The sequence below is a fragment of the Hemiscyllium ocellatum genome, chromosome 36, assembly GCF_020745735.1.
Source record: "Hemiscyllium ocellatum isolate sHemOce1 chromosome 36, sHemOce1.pat.X.cur, whole genome shotgun sequence".
Taxonomy (NCBI): Eukaryota; Metazoa; Chordata; class Chondrichthyes; order Orectolobiformes; family Hemiscylliidae; genus Hemiscyllium; species Hemiscyllium ocellatum.
This window is the reverse complement of record NC_083436.1, coordinates 34,100,514-34,122,542: the sequence shown is the minus strand read 5'-3', so window position 1 is coordinate 34,122,542 and position 22,029 is coordinate 34,100,514. Positions and strand designations below refer to the sequence as shown.

The following is a 22,029-nucleotide window of genomic DNA, read 5'->3' as shown; positions in this document are numbered from 1 at the left end:
GACCCATTTATCCATGCTCTTTGTTTTCTGTTGCTTAAACAATCTCTTACCCATGCTATTATGTTACCTTCCACACCATGAGCTCTGACTTGATATGGCATGTAACACATGCCTTCTGGAAATCCACGTGCACCCATCTGCCAGTTCCCTTTATCCACATTGCTTATTACCTCATCAAATAAATTAGCCTAAAACATTATATTCCTTCCACAAAACCACATTAATTCTGCCTGATACTAGTGAGGTTTTCTACGTGTGCTGCTATAAACTTAATATATTCTAGCATTTTCTCTTGCTAAAAGTTAAGGAAACTGACCTTTAGTTTCTTGCTTTGCATTTCTCTCTTTCCTGGAATAAATGTGTTACAGTCCTCTAAGTTGCATTAGATTGAATAGCCAAAGAGTGACATAAAACCTTTATTCAATTTTAGGGAGTGTTATGGGGTGTTCCAGTATCACTGGTAATTCTGGTTTAATGATGAGATGATCTGACCGTATGGGATCATTTGGAAAGAAGTGACCGTAGCATAATTACGTTAACTGAGTGAACAGAGAAAAAAAGAAAGAGTCGAGGTCAAAGTCTTGTTTTAATTAGTGAAATTACTCAATAGACCAATCAATTAGCAATGGAAAATACTTGGAGATGGAATGATGTATGACTGAGTAAGCGCAAAGTGGAGTACAGCAAAAACTGAACTTCAAAGGATTGAACTGAGAGAACACCATTGAGTGCATGCTCTTGAATACATTACTGAGAGAGTGCTGCACTGTTTGGGGTGCAGTCATATTAACAAAGTTGTTAAATGGAGGCCCCCAAATGCTCCCTTGTGTTGGCAGAAATGATGGCAGTATTGCTTAAGGAGCAGGTAAGTGTCGCTACATTTCACCCACATTTAACATTTTCATCCTTTTGTTGCAGGACAGCATTGTCTTGTAGGGATCAACTAAAAATCCCAGTAAATTGCATGATTAGGCGATATCCCAATGTAGGCTCATGGCTATTTTCACCTTTTTTTAGTTTCTAAGAAAGTACGCCACACTTTTCACTATAAAATAATTTTCTGATACTGTCAGCAAAATTGAAACATTAACACTTGATGGGCTAAGGCAGAAAAAAACATTATTCAAAATCATGTCACCTAACATTACTAACTATTCTCAGTCCTTGTTATTTGTTCATTTGATACCCAATCATCCATGTGCACGTGAGGTCAGCTCTAGACCCCATTCCAAATTTATTCCTTTGCCTTGCCCAGTTCCACGCACAGACATGGAAATAGTATCTGGAGGATTTTCATGTCCCTACCCCCTTAAGGATAATGAGGGCTGAGCGTATCCATGATTAAGTTTACAAACTAAATTAGAAATAAGTTCTGAAAAATTGATAGACTGTATTCATCTAAAGCCAGATTAACAGCTCTTATTAATTCTCAACAGATGGACAAGTTTTCTGTTTCAACTCACGTGGCAAATCAACCATTCGTCCATCTGAACTCTACGTCAGGCCATGTGGTAAGGAAACACTCCAAAACTTCGCTTATTTTGCCCGTCTCCTTGATAAATACTGAGACTGCAGATGGGTTGCACGCTGTGTGTCATTTGACCATCTCATGAATGTAGAGCAATCTTGTCTAACAGGTGGCCTGTGTCCCACCAAAGGGGTCCTATCTGGTTGTAATCCCTCAAATCCAGGTAAGTATATGTGGAAGATTCGCAAGAAAATGCTCCCCCCAAACAGAGGAAATTTCTTCTCTGCATTTGCTGTCATCCTCAGTGAGGTTGAGTTAGGTTCAGTTCCCATTATCAGTAGCAAATGCAGAAGAGAAGTGGTTTCTGTTTGAAGGAGTGGTGAACTCTGTGAATTTCTCTACATTCATTCAGTCTGATGCCAGGATGAGGAAGTTACTGGGATGTACCAGGCCAAACAGCTGCAAGGGATGTGATGCCTGCTGGGTCAGTAAGCCAGCCAGAGGCTGGAGTTGGGCTTTTCTATGCAATAGGTGGCATGTTTAGATCAACTTTGAGGTCGGAGTTGTATAGAGTCAGAACACCAAGACCCTTTCACAAACAGGTGCCATCGCCTCAACTCACTGTAAGAGTGTATTCAAGGTGGCAGAATGCATTTCCGTGGCTGTGAGAGCAGGAGAGACAGCAGGTGTGTGTGTGTGAGAGAGAGAGGCGGTGATAGCAGGAGAATGTGAGAGACAGCGGGAGAGAGTGTATGTGTATGAGAGAGAAAGAGATGGGCTGTGTCAGGGAGTGTGTGTGTGTGTGTGTGTGTGTGTGTGTGTGTGTGTGTGTGTGTGTGAGAGAGAGAGAGGTTGAGATAGGTTGTGTGTCTGAGAGGCTGTGACAAGGCGTGTGTATGTTTGTTGGGGATGGGTCAGTATGACAAAAGCAGTGAACAGTGAGCCAGATATGCACACTTTCTCTCTACCTCCTCTGCCCTCCACCAACCCAAATATCAATCCACAAAGCAGGCTTGGAAAAGAAGAAACTTAGGTTGAATTGCAAACTGCTTCTGATCCCTACTTTCTTATGAAAACCGCTGAGGCCATCTCACCCTACATGCCACAAAGTTAGTGTTAGTTCAGTTCTTTAGCTCACCATTTCCCTACCACCTCTTCCTCCCCTGGTGATCAGGAATTAAGGCTGCCTCTCTCCAGCTCTACTTCTTGACCAAGCTGATCGAAAAATATTTCGATCAGTTCAATTTGCTGCTTAGATTAATCTTAGTGACCATATTCGATCATTATTCATTTGTTTAAATTATTGATTTATTGCTTTAGAACTGTTATGAAATTCATTGTTACAATTTTGGTAACTCTTATCTTTCTGAAATTGGCTAATGCCCCTCCTGAGTAAGACAAAATGTCTTGCGTTGCCAGCAACTCTGTTGAATAAAAATGATGATTTTGGTGTCCTTTAATGCTGAAGTCTTCAGGTACTTTTTTGACTTATCCTTCACTACAGTAATTCTGCAGCTGTTGATCTGTTTAATTATTGTCTCTCTAGAACTCAGTCCAGAGATGAATGAGGTATATTTGAGGAGGGCAAATGAAACGAGAGAAGAGATAATTAATGTTAGAATGTGATAATGATGGAGGAGCAGAGGGATCTTGGAGTGCATGTCCACAGATTCCTAAAGATTGCAGGCTAAGAACCTTTGGGATGTTTTTCTTTATTGGCTAAGGCTAGCAAGGATGTTATGCTGGAATTGGTTGAAATGCTACTTAAAACCACTTAAGCCAAAGTAATGAGTAGTGCATTACATGAAGCATTTGATTACACTAGGGATGGTGAACAAGAGATTATAACAAGTGTTGCCAGGAATGAAAAACATTTGCTGTGAGGAAATGTTTGATGGGTTGGAATTGTATTCTTTGTAACCCATAAAGCTTTGGGTAATTTAATTGGAAAGTATAAAATAGTAGAGTTTCAAAATACCTGTTTCGGCTTAGCCAAGAGGTCAATAATTGGGATTTCAGTTTAAGGTATTTTGCAGAAGTACAGCTGAGCAGAAACCTTTTGCGAGTGTGCTGTAATTTCAAGGGAGGTGAAAAAAGAGCTGAAAAGTTAGATTTGTTGGCTAACTCTTGCATCTAAAACAAAGGCCAGTTGGCCACCACCTCTTGTGTGCGTTTTCTATGTTTCTATATAGATTTATGCAGGTGTCGTGCGCCACATCACCAAATCTGGGCAAATTTAAAAATTGAAAAATGTGGCACTGGAAAAGCACAGCAGGTTACGCAGCATCTGAGGAGCAAGAGAATCGACGTTTCGGGTGTAAGCCCTTCGTCAGGAAGGCTCCTCGGATGCTGCCTGACCTGCTGTGCTTTTCCAGCGCCACACTTTTCGACTCTGATCTCCACCACCTGCAGTCCTCACTTTCTCCAAATTTAAAAGTTGGCTAATATGTAATCTTACATTACTGTTGAATACAGAAATATTAACTTGATAACTTGAGCTGGAAATTCTACAAGAAAGGTTTGCGAGTAAGAAATTTATAAATTTAAAAAAAAACTACTAACGGCTCCATTAATTTACAAGACAAAACATCGTATACCATCAGGTTATCTTTTTACATCGGCTGATGTAAAATATGAGTTACACACACACAAACACACAGAGGTGTGTATATGTGTATATGTATGTCTGTATATTTTTGTATCTAAAAAGTCACTGATGAAATCTTCTGGACCTAATTCTGGAAACAGTTCTAATCATTTTGTACACTATGTAATCTTGTGATTTTTGATGTCATCCTTTTTAGTTTCCAAGTAAAACTAGAGATTCAAGCAACTTGACTGTACCTGTAGTTAGTCACTGTTCGGCTGATACATTGAAATCTAGTTACTCAAAGAACATCAGTCAAGCTGGCACTCATCAATCAGTTCAAGAGCTGAACATCAATATCATTCCAGATCCTCCAGTTACATCAGGTGAAAAGAATTTTGTCTTGTTCAACCAGTCAGATTTTTTTAAAAGGAAATATTATGTTTCTTTTCTCAGCCTGGAATTAAAAAGTAAGCTAAATAAGTTGATAGATACAGTAAGAATAGAACTACACAGGTTTTAGAATTGGAAGTGTTCTCCTGTTGATGAGCGCCTTGTGTGGTTTGGCACAGAGAATGAAGAAGTCCCAGCTTCAATCCTTGGTTCCTGCCAAGTTAGGTTATCTCGTTTGGTGTTGGATTGGAGGCACTGATGTTGGCCTTGAGCCTGAAGGTTAGGGATGAGAACCTGTTTGCCAACTCCAAATCCCATCCATCCAGTCATGGATGTAGATGTGTGTGAATAACATAGTCAGTCACATTAGCAAACTGTCTGCATGCATATTGTCAAAGCACACATGGGAGGGATGATCATTTGACGAAGTTATTGAAGAGAACTGTTAAGTATAGGATTAGAAGATGAAGATGATAGGTACAAAATAGAAAGAAAATATATCCACTCATTGCCACAGATTGGTAGATTACAGATGACCACTTGGGAGCTCTTAATCTCAACAAAACTGTTGCAAGATAGAAATGTGAGGGACCTTTTGTAGGAAGAAAGAAAATTTGGCACATCACATGGCATGTTGTACATTTTGGACTAATCTAGGAATTTGCATTTGTGAAGATTGGAGAATGATACATTGCAGTCGGAGACCCTAAAGTAAGGAGAACAAAATAATAAGAGAAGATGTGCATATTCTCTGCATGACCTGCAAAAACCAAGATGAGTTTAGTGGGTCTGGTGCTGTTGGGACACAAGGTATTATCCTGTCAAACCCCCTTTGCAATCAAAGAAGCAATTGTCAGATGTGCAGAAGCAAAATCCCCATGTCACCTCAGAGCCAGCAGCAAGAGAGCAGGCTTACCACACAGATTTACAGTGGAGTGTACACTTCATTGAAGTGAATCAGTGCCCAGAACAAAACCAAATGTTGTTTCTGAACCAGTGCCTATTCGTAAAGCATAGTGCAGCATAACTAATACACAGTACAGGCATAAAAAGTATAACTTAAAAACTTAAGCCATTGCAGGATCCTTCTGTGTTCTGCCAGGGATGTCTTTTCAGCTGGCTTTTGAGCTAATGTCCATCTGTCTTTTATTTGTTTTGTTCTGCTTGGGTCATAAATCCATGCTTTTGATTTTCCTGTATTTGCTTTTTAAAGGTCACTCTTGGGTTGTGGGTGGAAAGACTGGCATTTGTCATGTATATCTCAATGCCCTGAGTTGATACAATTGAATGATTTTCTAGGATACTTAGGATGTAGCTGGAATCATACGTAGACCAGATACAGTTTGGAGGATCTGTCTCCCATCTCAATATTATATTATTAAACCAGTTGATTCTGAACCAACTCTTCAGCTTTATTATGGCTTTTACTGTTATAACATTTTAATTTTCAATTTTCTTTTTCATAAACTTAACTTAAATTTTCAATCTGCATTAGAATTCTGTTTTTCTTGATTATTAGGGCAAGTCTCTGCACTGCAAATACAAAGCAGCCCTATAGTTTAATAGGACTATGGCAACTTTAACGCAAATATATTTTTAGATTTGGAAGTCGTGGGTGCTCAAAGCTCATGCGCTGTTGTGTAGTGTGCATGGATTTTATGATTCTTCAAATCCCTGATCTTAGTTATGGTGCTCACATTATAGCAGTGTGGAAGTTAAGTCCTTTCTGACAAGGAGGAAGAACAACTAGGTAGAGTTAATCTTGGTGGTAATAAGTATTGTCAAAGCTTGAGAGCAAGGTAACTATCCATCCTGTAAACTAGAAAAAGGTTTCGAGAAAAGGAGAAAAAGAACAGATTTGATTCAAGGTACAGCTTTTTGTTTTGGCATTTTTGTTTCTGTATCACTGTCTACTTGTAAATGAGCCCTAAATCATCTTGCATTAATAGATCTCAGCAGTTTGCAATCTGTTCAGAAGCAGCACAATGGTGAACGTATGGGACAGCCAGAAAGTTCTTCCGTCCAAACAAAATCTCTACCACTTGGCACTCAAGCGGAAGAACTAACATGGATTGAAACAGCTGTGAGTATTAAAGTTATGGGCCTAATTTTTCTTTTTCTTAAAATGGATGAAAACTATCTTATTGCTGCCATTATTGATTTCTGGTTTTAAAAAAATACATTTGAAATTAAATAAGATAATCTGAAGATTCTCAACCTAATGCTATGAATGCAAATGCAGGTCTGATTTTTTTTTAGTGTAACATTGTGCTATGAACACAGATAAACAAGTTAAACTAGACCTATAAAATTTGGGTAATTGTACATGCTGTGTTATTTCTGTAATTGCCAGAGAAAGGAGCATTGATTAACATCTTAATAGCTGAAAATGTGTTGCTGGTTAAAGCACAGCAGGTCAGGCAGCATCCAAGGAACAGGAAATACGACGTTTCGGGCCGGAGCCCTTCATCAGGAATCTCCGGCCCGAAACGTCGAATTTCCTGTTCCTTGGATGCTGCCTGACCTGCTGTGCTTTAACCAGCAACACATTTTCAGCTCTGATCTCCAGCATCTGCAGACCTCACTTTTTACTCTGACATCTTAATAGCCAGAGAAACACATGTCTCAACAGCATTGATAAGACAAAATAACTGATATGAAATAATTGCTTCATTGAAGTGGGAAATGCAATGATTCTTTGTTCATGATATGATTCCATGTTGGGCTTTTCTGTTTGAGATCCTTGTGTCACATATTCTTTGGTGTTTTGCCTATTCAGAGGATGTGCCTGTAGGTGGCAGTAGAATTCCAGAGTTCACTTTACGGTACAATTTCCTTTTGTACGTTCTCCATGCCGACACCTCTCAATCTGAGCCAACTTGCTATTCCCATTCAATGTAAGTTTGTATTTAGAGTGTCTTTCGTACCCTCAGGACATCCCTAAGTGCACAATGGCTAATGAATTACTTTGAGATGTAGCTACTGTCGTTATGTAGTCCAGTGTGGCAACTAATTTATGCACAGTAACACCACGCCAGCATCAGTGGATACTGAGTTAATCCATTTTTGGCGATGGTCAACAGAAAGCATCTTTTCTACATTACAAGTCAAACATGAATCAGAATATTCATTTACTGGATATGAAGCTTCAGACAATTTGCTGATATACCTTCAATAATATATAAAAGTATTTCTTTTGAAAGTATATATTTTATCACAGAATCTTACTCATTAGAAACCAGCTAAAGCTTCCAGTCAATAAGATGTAAATAATTTTCCCTAAAATACATTAATTAAGAATATAATTCTGGGGATTACTTCTCATTTGTATTAATGTTTACATTTTTGTAATTTTTGAGATAAGCTTTGGATGTTAATTCTTAAACATTTTCATCATTAATACCCAGAAATGACTTTTTGTAGATGCCTGAGAGAAAATCAATAGAACTTAGCCCAAAACAACAGAATGATAAATATTTCCCTCCACCAATTTAACTTCAATGCGTCAGAATGAGTGCTCTGAAACCACCCAATATATAGACACGATGCAGATCTGTGCAAAATGGAAATCCAAGCATTGCTGAGAAAAGGGACATACTGTCAAAAGCTTTTTCACTTGCATTGATCAGGACAGAACTCTATGCTCTCCATTGACCATCGACAAAAATGGATTAACTGAGTATCCACTGATGCTTGGATGGTGTTACTGTGCATAAATTAGTTGCCACATTGGCCTACATAACAACAGTAGCTACACTTTAAAGTAATTCATTGGCCATTTTGCACTTAGGGATGTCCTGAGGGTATGAAAGACACTCTGTACATATAAACTACCTTAAATGCCTTGTTAGTGAAAATTTTCTCTTTTATATGAAGCATATCTCTATGATTCATTAATATATTCCAACTACAAATGATCATGTTTCTCCCTTCAGGGAAAACACACCAGCACTTGTCAAAAAGTTCAACCTGGCGTATCGTCTCTTTGTTTGGCATCATGGAACCAACCAGACAATGATACAATTGATCTATTTGATGATCTGCCCACAGAGGTGAGTCAGTTCCACTGATGACCACTTATGGTTTTTGCAAGAAGTTACATTTTGCAAATTCATTCAACCTAATGGCTTCTTTCCGCATGATAGTGATTCTATGATACAGTTCTTTAATGCTGACAACTTTTTAAAGCACACCTGCATACGCGCATGTTTTTTGAAGTGTCACGTAGTGAATTATACAAGAACACTCTGCAATAAAAATGAGTACTTTCCATTGCTGGTACCAGCCTTCACTTAAATTGGTTAAGGAAAGGTTTCTGAAAGTTAGAGTCATTGAGTTGTACAGTACAAGACATAGACCCTTCAGTCCAACTTATTCATGCTGACCAGATATCCTAAATTCATCAGGTCTCATTTGTGAGCATTTGGCCCATATCCCCCCTTTCTATTCATATACCCATCCAGATACCACTTCCTCTGGCAGCTTATTCTGCGCACACACCATCCACTGTGTGAAACGATTGTCCCTCAAGTCCCTTTTAAATCTTTTCCCTCTTACCTTAAACCTATGACCTCTAGTTTTGGACTCCCCTACCATGGGATAAAGGCCTTGGTGTTTCACCATATCCATGTCCCTCGTTATTTTATAAACATCATAGGTTACTCCTCAACCTGTGACTCCCCAGGGAAAATAGCCCCAGCTTTTTCAGCCTCTCCCTATAGCTCAAACCCTCCAACCCTAGCAAACTCTTTGTTAATATCTTCTGCACCCTTTCAAGTTCAACAACATCTTTCCTATTAGCAGGGATACCAAAATTGAACATTGTTTAGGCTACTTTTGGAATACTGTGTCCTGTACACTGCAAGATGACATCCCAATCCCATACTCAATGCATTGACCAATAAAGGCAATCATACTAAATGCCTTCTTCATGCCCTTGTCTATCTGTAACTCCACCTTCAAGGAACTATGAAGTTGCACTCCTAGGTCTCTCCCCAGGACCCTACCATTAAATGTAGAAGTCTTGCCTTGATTTACCTTATCAAAATGCATCACCTCACATATATTTGAATTAAACTCCATCTGCCATTGTTTGGTCCATTGGCCCATCTGATCAAGTTCCTGCCATTCTCTTGTGATAATCTTCTTTGCCGTCCATTGCACCACCTATTTTGGTGTCATCTGCAAACATACTAACCATGCCTCCTATATTCACAGCCAAATCATTTATGTAAGTGACAAAAGTGACAGTGGACGCAGCACCAATCCTTGTGACACGCTGCTGGTTGCAGGCCTCCTGATCTTGCACTACTGTCATTCCGGTTCCCCCCCTTCCTTCTAAGCAAATGCTCAGATGCAGTATAGTTTTACCTCCTCCATCTTTATTCCAAGTCCTGGAGGGAGAGAGAACGATTGCCCATGTGTACATGGACAGGAGTTCACGGTCTTATCTGGAATAGCAGTTTTTCAATGAACTATATAGTCATTTTACAGTGAGGAGCATCCAAATAAGGCAACATACATATTAATTGGGTGATCGTTATAATCATGAGTATCAATAGCAGAGACCAAACCCTTAACTGATATACAATGAATGTTCTTAACTTTGTTAACCGGATTCATACAATGGATATTTTTCCCCTTGTTAGCTGACCTTGCATACTGAATGCTTCCAATATTGTTAAATGGCTCTCCATAATGAATGTTTTTCCACCTTATTAACCCATTACCCTTGCCTCCAGCACCCTATTGTTATCTGTAAGTTCTTATCTGATCCGAGGAGAAAGTAAGGTCTGCAGATGCTGGAGATCAGAGCTGAAAATGTTGCTGGAAAAGCGCAGCAGGTCAGGCAGCGTCCAAGGAACAGGAGATTCGACGTTTCGGGCATAAGCCCTTCTTCAGGAATGAAGAAAGTGTGTCCAGCAGGCTAAGATAAAAGGTAGGGAGGAGGGACTTGGGGAGGGGCGTTGGAAATGCAATAGGTGGAAGGAGGTCAAGGTGAGAGTGATAGGTCGGAGTGGGGTGGGGGCGGAGAGGTCAGGAAGAAGATTGCAGGTTAGGAAGGCGGTGCTGAGTTCGAGGGATTTGACTGAGACAAGGTGGGGGGAGGGGAAATGAGGAAACTGGAGAAATCTGAGTTCATCCCTTGTGGCTGGAGGGTTCCTGTGCGGAAGATGAGGCGCTCTTCCTCCAACCGTCGTGTTGTTATGGTCTGGCGATGGAGGATTCCAAGGACCTGCATGTCCTTGGTGAAGTTGGAGGGGGAGTTAGTGTTAAGCCACGGGGTGGTTGACCAACCAACCCAACCACCACGTGGCTCAACACTTTAACTCTCTCTCCCGCTCCACCAAGGACATGCAGGTCCTTGGACTCCTCCATCGCCAGGCCATAACAACACGACGGTTGGAGGAAGAGCACCTCATCTTCCGCCTAGGAACCCTCCAACCACAACGGATGAACTCAGATTTCTCCAGTTTCCTCATTTCCCCTCCCCCCACCTTGTCTCAGTCAAAACCCTCGGACTCAGCACCACCTTCCTAACCTGCAATCTTCTTCCTGACCTCTCCGTCCCCACCCCACTCCGGCCTATCACTCTCACCTTGACCTCCTTCCACCTATCGCATCTCCAACACCCCTCCCCCAAGTCCCTCCTCCCTACCTTTTATCTTAGCCTGCTGGACACACTTTCCTCATTCCTGAAGAAGGGCTTATGCCTGAAACGTCGAATCTCCTGTTCCTTGGATGCTGCCTGACCTGCTGCGCTTTTCCAGCAACACATTTTCAGCTCTTACCTGATCCGAGTCATGCTCAGCGGAACCTCTTGTTTAACAAAACTCAGAGCTTAACTCTTCCCCTGCCTGCTTATACCCTCTACACATTCTCACCACCATCCTTTGTCTCCTACCTTCAAACCAGTTTTATATCCAAAACAATGTGGCTACAACTGTGGCTTTGCTCTGCCTTTAGATAAGTTGTCCTTGCCATTGTAACTCCCTAAACTGCTCCTGTTTACTTCTGAGAGAATTTCAGGGAGGTTTTTCTACATTAAACATATTGCATTAATGCAAGCTTTTGCTTGGGCGAGGTGATGGTGAGATGGAAATTGCCCTGGATTAATAATCCTGAGACCTGTGAAAACCAGTATTCTGGCAGTACTAATGATCTTTAGATGTATTTAGCAGATTTTTCAAATGCACATTTACAAAACATGTTTTGCTGTCTTTCTCACTTGCTTTACTGTTCCCCTTTTTATTGGATTTTTTTTCCTCATTCTTTTGGCTTTTGCTGCCTGTCTTTCTTTGTCTTGGTCTCTGTCTCAAGTCTTTTTTTTTCTCTTCTCTCTCTAGTCTCCCTCTCGCGCCTCTCTTTCTCCCCCTCCCCCTCTCGCCTCTCTCGTCTCTCTCTCCCTCCCTCTCTCGTGTCTGTCTCCCCCCTCTCTCGCGTCTCTCTCTCCCTCTCTCGCGCCTCCCCCTCTTCTTTTGTCTGTTTTGTCTGTTTTGTCGGTTGTTCTTGTTTCAGTTTAGTATCTCTCTGCCTCTATTATAATTTAGTGCAATATACAATGTTTTAAACATTTTCTACTCCCTGCATTCAAACTTACAATTTCGGTATTCCCTCTGGTTTGCACCAATCCTCAAGAGCTGCCACGTGATCTTTGATATTTCTGTGTGACCAACCATCCAGAGAAATCTAAGGGCTGCTCTTGACTTTGAGTCTTTCTGAAATAGAGCACTTTGCTCTGACAATCTGGCCAAGATTGGTCTGCTGTGCTGTGGAGGAATCATTGGCAGGTATCTACATCTTAACATTTTGTGATATAGTATATTGGCTCACCATTTGCCTTTTCTGGTAATCGATAAACTGGCTTGACTGCCCTTGACTCTTATCCAAGATTTATCATAGATTCTGCTCATGTAATTGAAGCAAACACCGTGATGTTAAAGTGACCGATACTACTGTCTCCTTGCTAAAACCCTCTATTGCATGTTGTCACCATATTTGTACTAAGTAACCTGTTTCTTAACTTTTAAAAGAATCAATCGCAGTAAGTAGATATCATTGGCTAGGTCAGCATTTATTGTCCATCCCCAAGTGCCCAGAGAGCGGTTAATAGTCAAGTCTATGCTGGTGTGCCTGGAGTAACATGGAGACCATTCTGGGTAAGGGTGGCAGGTTTCCTCCCTAAAGGACATTTGGTGAACCAGATTGTTTTTCTTTTCCTGACAACTGACAATGATTTCATGGTTATCGTTACATTCTTAATTCCAGATTTTAATTGAACTCAAATTCCACCAACTGCTTTGGCAGGATTCGGGGATCTCAAGAATATTACCTGGGTCTCTGGATTCACGTTGAATAATAATACTATTAGGCTATCACCTCCTGTATTGTATGGCTCTGAACAATGGAAAGACATGGTTCACTCAATCAGCTTAAAATAATGCTGATTTTTTTACAAGTACAATTTAGAATCTAAAGTAATTTTTTGTTTTGTTGTAGCCCTTAAAATTGAAAGGAAGTCTTAGATAGGCATTCTTCCACTATTGGCAACCACTTAAGACTTGGGATCTGGAATTCTTGCTCTTAAACTAGGCATCTTTCTTTCTTTGTTTCTTTTTCAAATCCACCTTAAATCCCACCTGTAAACATGTTGTTGACCCCTCCTGATCAATCCTGTTTTGGTTTGTCGTTTTTTTTGTTGTTCATGCCTCTGAAACGCTCTGGGAGGTTTACTTTCTAGCGGTAATGGTCTAGCGTACTTGATTTAAACATTTTTCCAACTAAAAATTTTTGGATTTTGCTCTCTCTTCAGAAGAAGCATGCAGATGCAGAAAAACCTGAAGAGACATCTTTCATCCAGGCTACTGAGAGCAGTCAGAGCATTCCAAGAAATGTATCCTCTACTAGCTTAGCATCGTGGAGCCAGCCATTGATTGATGTTTCTGTGGGCGATTTGTTCGATGATTCACAGAAAGAGGTGAGGCAAAGTGGGTAGTTTATTTGATGACCGTTGATGTGAGACACCCATGGGTCAGGTTAACTAGGCTGAATGATTCAGGCCTGTGAAGTTCCCTCATGCATCTATAATTTATTTTTCCTGAGTGTGACCACATTTCATTATGGTGCATACATGAAATCGTGTCTCTAAAATCCAGTACACCCAAGGGGAGCAACAACAAAATTAATTTAGTATTTTATAGCCTTCAGAAAATATAAGCATTTCAGTTACAGTCAGGCAACATCTTGATTGTTAAGTGCTCATCTTTCTTTTCAAATCCCTCCAAGCCTTGTGCAACCCTATCCATTTAATATCTTCTAGCCTCAACCCTTTCGAGATATCTGCACTCCTGTATGGTGGCCTGCTGTGCATTCCCAGTCATAATTCCTCCACTATTGAGTTTCAATGCCTTCAGTTGCCTGGGCCCCAAGTATGGAATTCCTTCCTTGTACTTTGCTTTTGTCCTTTTAAGGCTTTTCTTAAGCCTGGTCAAAGAGACAGATTTTTTTGGTCATATGACCTCGCATTTCCTTACATAGCTTGGCGTTTTGGATCCTGTGTTTTCTAACATTGTTCCATTAGATAAAGGATCTAGATCAGCGCACGCTTGGAGGGCCGAAGGGCCTGTTCCAATGCTCTCATTTTCTTTGTTCTTTTTTTTATTTCACTTGAACATTTAAATGCATTAAAGGCATCATATAAATATAAGCTGATGTTGCTTAATTGTTTGATGTCCTGAGAATAATAGTTGTGAAATAGTTTGGATTGGAGTCATATGTGGTCCTGAATGGGTAGGTTCCTTTCCCTGGCTGACTTGGGCTTCTAAACACAGTCCATTTGTCATAATTCTTTTTAGTGTTAGTGCATGAATGTTGGAATTTAACGAATTAAAATTCACAACTTGGTACAGTTTTCTGTAAACTCATGATCTGAGTTTTTGATCAGTACTGTGAATAGTCTGGAATATTGGGTTTGTTCATTGCATTAGCTGTTACTGCTCTTTAAAAACTCATTTGTGCCAATAGCAGCACTGTAGATAATGTTACTTCTCATGTTAACGAGCAGAAATGAATGAATAATTGAAGGAAACACAAAATGCATATTAGCACCCTCAATTTCCATCAGGAAATGATCCAAATCTTCAGAGCATTTAGTGTGAAATTTTGAAGATTAATGTGAGGGAATTACGTAGCCTGCTGTCAGTATTTGCATTGAATTCGTGCAAAAGGTGGAGAAAACCAGTTTAGTGATTTTACAGAATAATTTATCACTGCATCCTCCACGCATTGCTCATCACTTTACTATTTCAAGAATCTCAAAACATTGAGCAGGCCGAGTGACAGCTACAATGGAGCTGGTAACATTAATCAACAGTCAGTCACCAGCCAAAGCCATCAGCTGTGACATTGAGTGATTGGAAGAGGCACAGAACAGTCAGTCACTTTGACAAAAGGGCCAGATCCTAAGAAGTCAGACCAAGGTTAGTGCATACAGCAGAACGACTGAAGTCTTATGAAATTCATCCAACCGTACAGATTCTCTGCGTTTTGTAGCAGGCAAGCATTTCTGGTTAACTGTCGCTATATTTTTGGAACACATTATATAGATTAACAACTGAAATTGAGTTACGAAGTATAAATGGATTTGGCAGTTCAGGGGAGTTCTTAAAACCGTTTTTAGCTTTATCAGATCGTTTGTATAGTAATATTTTCAGTTTATGAAATTATGTTGGATACCTCTGTTAAGTTATTACTCCGTAAAAGCAGTGTCCACTTTTAGAGTCATAGAGATATACAACACTGAAAAAGCCCCTTCAGTCCAACTCTTCCATGCCGACCAGATATCCTAAATTAATCCATTCCCACCTGCCAGCATTTGGCCTCTATCCCTCTAAAGCTTTCCCATTCATATATCCATCCAGATGCCTTTTTAAATGTCGTAAGTATACCAGCCTCCACCAATTTCACTAACAGCTCACTCCATATATGCACCACCTTCTGTGTGAAAATGTTGCCTCTTAGGTCCCTTTCACCTGTCACCTTAAACCCATGCCCTCCAGTTTTGGACTCCTCTACCTCAGGGAAAAGACTATTGTCTATTTTTTCTGTTTGACGTAGATGAGGAAAATCTGCAAAAACAAAACCACTTTGAATACTTCTGATGATTTTTTTTCTCCAAATATTGCATTACTCAACAAGCTTGAATATTTTTAAAGGTGCTATGGGTGACCCAAAATTCACAACCAAAATTGTACATAAAAATAAATGGTCCTCCTCTTTGGACCACCATCGTTCAGTCATGTTCTCCAGCTTGTAACTCCTATTTTTCTTTGAGTAATTCTGTGTGGTTTTGAAGGAGGATACAGCTGAATAAAACCATGAGAGAGAAATCCACAGAGGGAACAGACTTTGTTTTTTTTTGCTGCTGATGGGGTATTTTTAATGACTTAGTAATACTAGTTCATGGGTCACCGACTGCATAACCTACTCATGTTCCTGTGTTCCACCTGAGTCATCAGGAACTTGACTGTTGCAGTTACCAAACATATTTTCTTTCTGCTGCTGCAGAAAACCCACATGGAGTAGGTGATGGTGATCATCCCATGCTGGCCCGATTTGACACACTTCTGGCTGTACGCCAAGCCAGCATTCTTGTTGTTTCTTAAAAAAAACAAATCAGATTTTGTATCCAGAGTTGAAATGCTTTAAGCTGATGGAATGTCTATAGAATTCCTCTGATTTTTGCTTCTATGTACTGGTGTTGTCTGAAGTTGAGACCCTAATAAATTTAAATAAAACTTTCACTCAACAGGCTTCGATTGTCAAGTGATAGGATTTATGGCATGGTGTGTGGTTTAGTTTATCTTCCTCACACATATCAGGTTCATTTATATTCAACAATGTCTGCACTTTTCACATTAGGTAGATCTAAAGTCCATTCTAATTAAGGATCTGCAGGCTAGCAATGAAATTTGGTAGTTATGTCTTGCATCCAATGATCTGTTGGGATATTGCACTCCGATTCGTCTATACCATTTTTTTTTTAACTGTGATTGTTGTGTAGCCTTAAATATGTTCATGAATGGACTATAAATATCCAAGTTCCTGATTTGGAAGACAGCGCACTCTCAGCTCTCTTAGTTCGTGGGTTACAGGCTGTAGTTCAGCATCTTTTGATGTAAAGATGCTTGAAATCATCATGTTTCTTCCCAAGGTGGTCTCACAGTTTCATTTTGGTCAGGATCTAGTATGAGGCAGTAGATAACCACAGTCAGGTAGGTGCTGCTGTATATGTTGTGTTTGCCAAGTTGGGAAATTTATTTCAATTGCAAAGAACCACTTGGATGACATAATGATTAGCAACTATATTCTCCTGAAGGTCTGTTTTACTTTCCTACTGAGTGTGTAATGCCATTAATACTGTCTGTAACATAATTTTGTGGAGTAACCGCTGTTCCTTTTAATTTCAGATTTACTGTCTAAATTTAGCAAAATCTCCATAGCAATATTTTTGGCTTGTTCTAGAAGCAAAGATTGGGGTCATTAGCTTGAATATAATACACCTCTGACCAGCAGGGACAAATAAGTTACACAATCACTAACTAAAACAAATCCTATGCCCCAAAACTTAATGCATCTTTCTTACACTTTTTTTTGGAGCTGATAAGATCAAGAGTGAAAGTGTATTTAAAACTGAGAAGAAAATCCCAGACTGCTGTGAGTGAATCATTCATTGAGGATGTTACATTGAATGAGGTGTGATCTTTCTTGATTGATCTAGATGTGCCGGCTGATTGATGTACTTGCTTTCCTTGTTATAGTGAGCTTCTTTGTTGATGAGTTTATGCTCACAGGTTATCTCACTTTCGAGACAATATTGTGTCTAACCATGTTTAAGGTACTGGCTCTTCATTCTCAGGCCCTGCTTTTTGAGATGTACAGATTCATGAGCAGTGAGCTATAACCTGCTTGCTGCTTTAACCTGAAAGCTCAATCTTTGAGTGGAAATGCAGGAAGATTGTTTGAATTAGTGAGGCATTGTGTGTAATTCTTAAACCTTCCTTTTTACAGTAAGACTTGCGTTTAATGTATATTGTTTATATGATAGTCTCTGAATGGAGCAGTCAGTCTACTCTAAGTGACTCTGTAGATGTACCTTCTGGGCAGGTTGAGTGACCAATGTGATTAGATTACTTAGTGTGGAAACAGGCCCTTCGGCCCAACAAGTCCACACCAACCCGCCGAAGCGCAACCCACTCAGACCCATTCCCCTACATTTACCCCTTCACCAACATTACGGGCAATTTAGCATGGTTAATTCACCTAACCTGCACATTTTTGGATTGTGGGAGGAAACCGACGCAGGTACTGGAAGAATGTGCAAACTCCACGCACACAGTCGCCTGAGGTGGGAAATGAACCGGGTCTCTGGCACTGAGAGGCAGCAGTGCTAACCACTGTGCCACCATGCCGCCCATAATGCAAATATGAATCACAATGCAAATTTGAAATACATTATTCTTTGCTATGTTAATTTATCAATATCAGTCCTGTGCACAGAAATATACATATACATCCAGTCACCACCAGACAAGTCTGCTTACTGACCGATAACAAATACTATTGCAATTTTTCTCACCAATTTTGATAATTCCTGATCGTCACCTGCTAAAGTGAGGATATTATTAACCCTGATTTGAATTGGCATTCCTGAATCATGAATACCTTTGTTGATTGCTTGTAATGTGTAGATGGAATTATTAAAGAAAATATAATAACTGGATTAAGTGTCTAATAAAGAGTATAAAATACAAAGGTATAAATCACCAATAATTTGATCGAGTTGTGCTTGGGCCAAACTATGTTTGGTTGTTATGGACAAGTGACTATGGTCAAGATTTGACAGTAATTCACATTGGATCCTATCAAATATGTGCCACTGGGATTTAAGGCTGCCTGCCAATTGCATACATCTCTTGTCTTTCAGATATGCAGTCAGTCAACAAAAAGGAAACTGCCAGATTGGTTTGGCTCTTCAAATCCACAGAAAATTTCCTGTACTAGCAAGAAGAAAGTGAAGAAAGGGAAAGGACTTTTCAGTTGAACCCTCTTCACTGCCATTGGTTTTCTGATAAACATCTCAACACTACAGAGTTTGTGATAGAGTAAGCACGCCTTTTGGGACCAGACTGTCTATTTTGAGTGTCTTGCACTCAACCTTGTTCAGCTGGTGACAACCTGATTCAGAGCATTCAGCTTGACAAGAGGAAAGCAGCAGAAGATGGCAAGATGATTTTTTTTGTTTGAAAAACAATCTTGAATGTCTTTGAACTCACTGTTAAATCAGTTTTAATGATTTTCTTTTATGCATTGTGAAACTATTCTCACAATGGTTATTTCTTGTTATTTGTTAAGTCCACTAATCTATGCGGTGAAATTCTGTTCTCTATAGTTTTGGAAATGCAATGTAATTGGGATTCCTGAGCAACAAGTAAGATATTTTGATGTTGGGCTATTTCTCATTTGTTTTAAAAGTCTGTACCTGTACTATACAGTAAGGTACTATGCTATAACAATAGTATTGATAACATACCATTATGCTATCAATAACCTTTGTCACTTTGTGATCCTAGATAGATTCTCTCTGGTAGAAAGTCCAAAGGAACTGCACTATTGCACAACATATACGGAGACTGATTCTGATCATTCTAGGTGCATTGAGAAGGATTGCTACACATTATAACTGGTGCTGCAAGTGCTCAATAATTTCAAGCACAATCGTTCTTTGGTCCAGTTATTTTTATTCCGTTTTCGCAGTTGACGTCAGGTTGTGCTTTCATGACAGGAGAACTATTTTATTCCCCATCCCGTGAAAACGGTAATAATGTGTTCATCAGGCAATGATTCTTTTTTGCTCCCATGTTTGCTTTTGTCAGATTATAAAAGTGGCATTGCGTGGTGGAACATTAAAGCCGTGCACCACAGCAGGCTAGAATGTGTGCGAATTATATCTTTGCCTTCCAGTGTGGAGGGGAATTTCAGCTTCAGTCATGCATTCATGGGCAATGTTGAGTTGTGTCCAAGCAGCTCCTCGTGAAGTGAAAGTCTGGTGACCTTCAATTGCTGAGAGGTGGTACTCAGCTGCGTTTTCAGATTTCTCAAAACTATCGGTCACCTTTTTGGAGCTCAAGTATTTGGATGTTCCCAAGAGACATAGAGAAAAACACTGTCATAATGCCGACCGGGAAGATATTAGTTGGAAATGAAAGGAAAGTCTAATTTGGATTGTTATAACTTCATGTATAATTGAACTGTAGAGATGGACACAGCTTCTACTTAGTTTTTTTTTTGGACAGAATGTGGTTAGACTCTTCTGAAGCAATACATTCCAAAGGGATTTATGCTGCATTTTACAGTCTTTACTAAAATGGGACTAAATGGTAAATTGGCATTTCAATTTTTTTTTTACCAGGAGGAGTATAATACCCAACATGAGATAATTGTCTGCACTTCTGAGTCAGAATGACAGCAGATTGTATATTATGCGACGCACTGTTTGTATATTTCAGCACAACTTGGCAAAGCAAAGTTAATTGATAATAAATAAGTTTTTGCCTTTTCACTGGTGAATTACTGGGTCTGATTCTTGCTTATGAGGGTTGAATCAATTTTGGAAATTCTGAATGATGATACAAGGGTCTGGAATTCCAGTGATTCTGTTGGAGTTGCATTCACTTTTAGGCACTCATCTGCATTGTTGATTTTTTTTTTGGAGTCAACTTATTTAAATGTGTGCAGGATACAACATCTCCAGATGGACAGACTGCAACATCTCCTGATGTACTTTGGGAGTGGGATTGTGGGAGATGGAGAAAACTCTTGCCTGCACATGAGGTGGGAGGTAAACCCCTTATGGAACATGGAGAAAGGTGAAGATGATGAGAGAAGGAGAGGGTTCACCTGGAACAGAGAGAGAAACTAATGCAGTGACAGGAAGTAAAACCACATCTTCCTTAGAGGAACAAAGGGGTAAATAGGGAACCCGAGAGATGAAGACACCAGCCCAGCCGTAGGAAACTAATAGGAAACTTGAAGGGATCTCAGACCTGCATTTTCTTGCAACTATGTTCGGGATTGGGGCTGGTGACAAGATTGTAGATAGCACTTTGGGCAGGGTGTCTCCCCTGGAGCACCAGAACTGTGTTGTAGTATAGGAACAGGTTTAGCAACTGTGTCACAAGAACAGTAAACTGTCTGATCCTGCAACCCTTTGAGTGCAGTGTTCCTTCATTCGTTAACTCAAGGATTGACAGTGTGGGATATAGAAATAGGCCATTAAATCATTTGAGCTTCACTATTGAATTAGATTATTGCTCATTTGTACCCAACTCCATTTGTCTACTTCTGCTCCCATGATACCATCAATGAAAATTTATCAATTTTAGTCAGACTTTTCAGTTGCCCCAGAATTTACAGCCTTTGAATGAGAGGTTACAAATTCCCAAAATCTTATGAAAAATGAATTCAGATGACACTACTGAATGATGTAACTACACAGGGGAGGTGAACCACAGACTGGATAACCTCATTGCAAAATACCTACATCTTGTCTGTAAAAATGAACACATTTCACCTGAGTTTCCAGTTGCCTGCCACTGCAACACAGTGTTCCCTGGCTAACATATCTGTCTCAGACCTGCCACAGTGCTCCAGCGAGGCTCAGTACAAGCTCGTTTTCTGGTTGGGGATCTTGCAGCCTTCATGACTCGATATCGAGTTCAATGCTTCTAGAATCTGAAACCACCTTTCACATCTCTTATCCAACCCCCACATATCTGTAATGATATGGACTGGTTTCTGCGCAACCAACCCATTTTCACCTACTTATGGCCCCCATTATCAGCATTTCTTGTTTCCAGGTTTATTTTCATCCAACTCTTCCTCTGTGTCTAAATGTTCTTCTTTGTCTCTGGAATCTGTCTCCACCTCTCCACTTACTCCCTATCACCGTCTGCCTCTTTTCCTCACTACCACCCATTCTGAAGAACTCAAATATTAACACTGCTTTCTCTCAGCAGGTGCTGCTGGATCTGATGAGTTTCTTCCAGCAATTTCTGTTTTTTTTTTAAAATAATTTTGACAGTTGTTCTGAAATTGTCCCATTAGAGGAATGTGATTTTTGGTATTTATCCTGCTGAATTCCTTTAGCGTTAGGTAACACTTCAATTAGATTGGTCCTGTTCTTCTCTCAAGTGATCTTTAAAAATTTGCAGAACCTTTCCTTGTCATTCAACACCTTTGCTTGACTGTGAGCTACAGTGTCCAAAATCTAAAACTCTTTCCTGTTGAAAACAATGCAGTGCTGCAACCCAAGGCTTGGTACAACTGAAGTCTCACTTCCTCACTTTTGTCATTGGAGTTATCTTAGGATAATGGGAAGCAGATCCTCTGCAGGTGGTTGTCTGCTGTCCTGCATCTCTCCTGTCCTCTTCCAAAGCAAATACTGGATGAGCTTCACACCTGATCAACCAGCCCATTATTTCTCCCACCACTTATTTCATTCATTATAAATTTTCAGGTACTT

At 39.9% G+C, this 22,029-nt stretch overlaps 1 protein-coding gene across 2 annotated transcripts in view; it reads left to right on the top strand.

Annotated features, from left to right (window-relative positions):
* wrn (WRN RecQ like helicase) overlaps positions 1 to 21,646 on the top strand; it is a 101,376-nt gene extending 79,730 nt beyond the window's left edge. For both annotated transcript variants that reach the window (XM_060851494.1, XM_060851495.1), the window contains exons 31-36: positions 1,437 to 1,511; positions 4,273 to 4,441; positions 6,398 to 6,531; positions 8,384 to 8,500; positions 13,261 to 13,425; positions 18,433 to 21,646. In XM_060851494.1, the coding sequence (XP_060707477.1) occupies positions 1,437 to 1,511; positions 4,273 to 4,441; positions 6,398 to 6,531; positions 8,384 to 8,500; positions 13,261 to 13,425; positions 18,433 to 18,549 (777 nt within the window). In that variant the 3' untranslated portion in view covers positions 18,550 to 21,646. The remainder of the gene's footprint in view (positions 1 to 1,436; positions 1,512 to 4,272; positions 4,442 to 6,397; positions 6,532 to 8,383; positions 8,501 to 13,260; positions 13,426 to 18,432) is intronic.
* Positions 21,647 to 22,029: the final 383 nt, after the last annotated feature.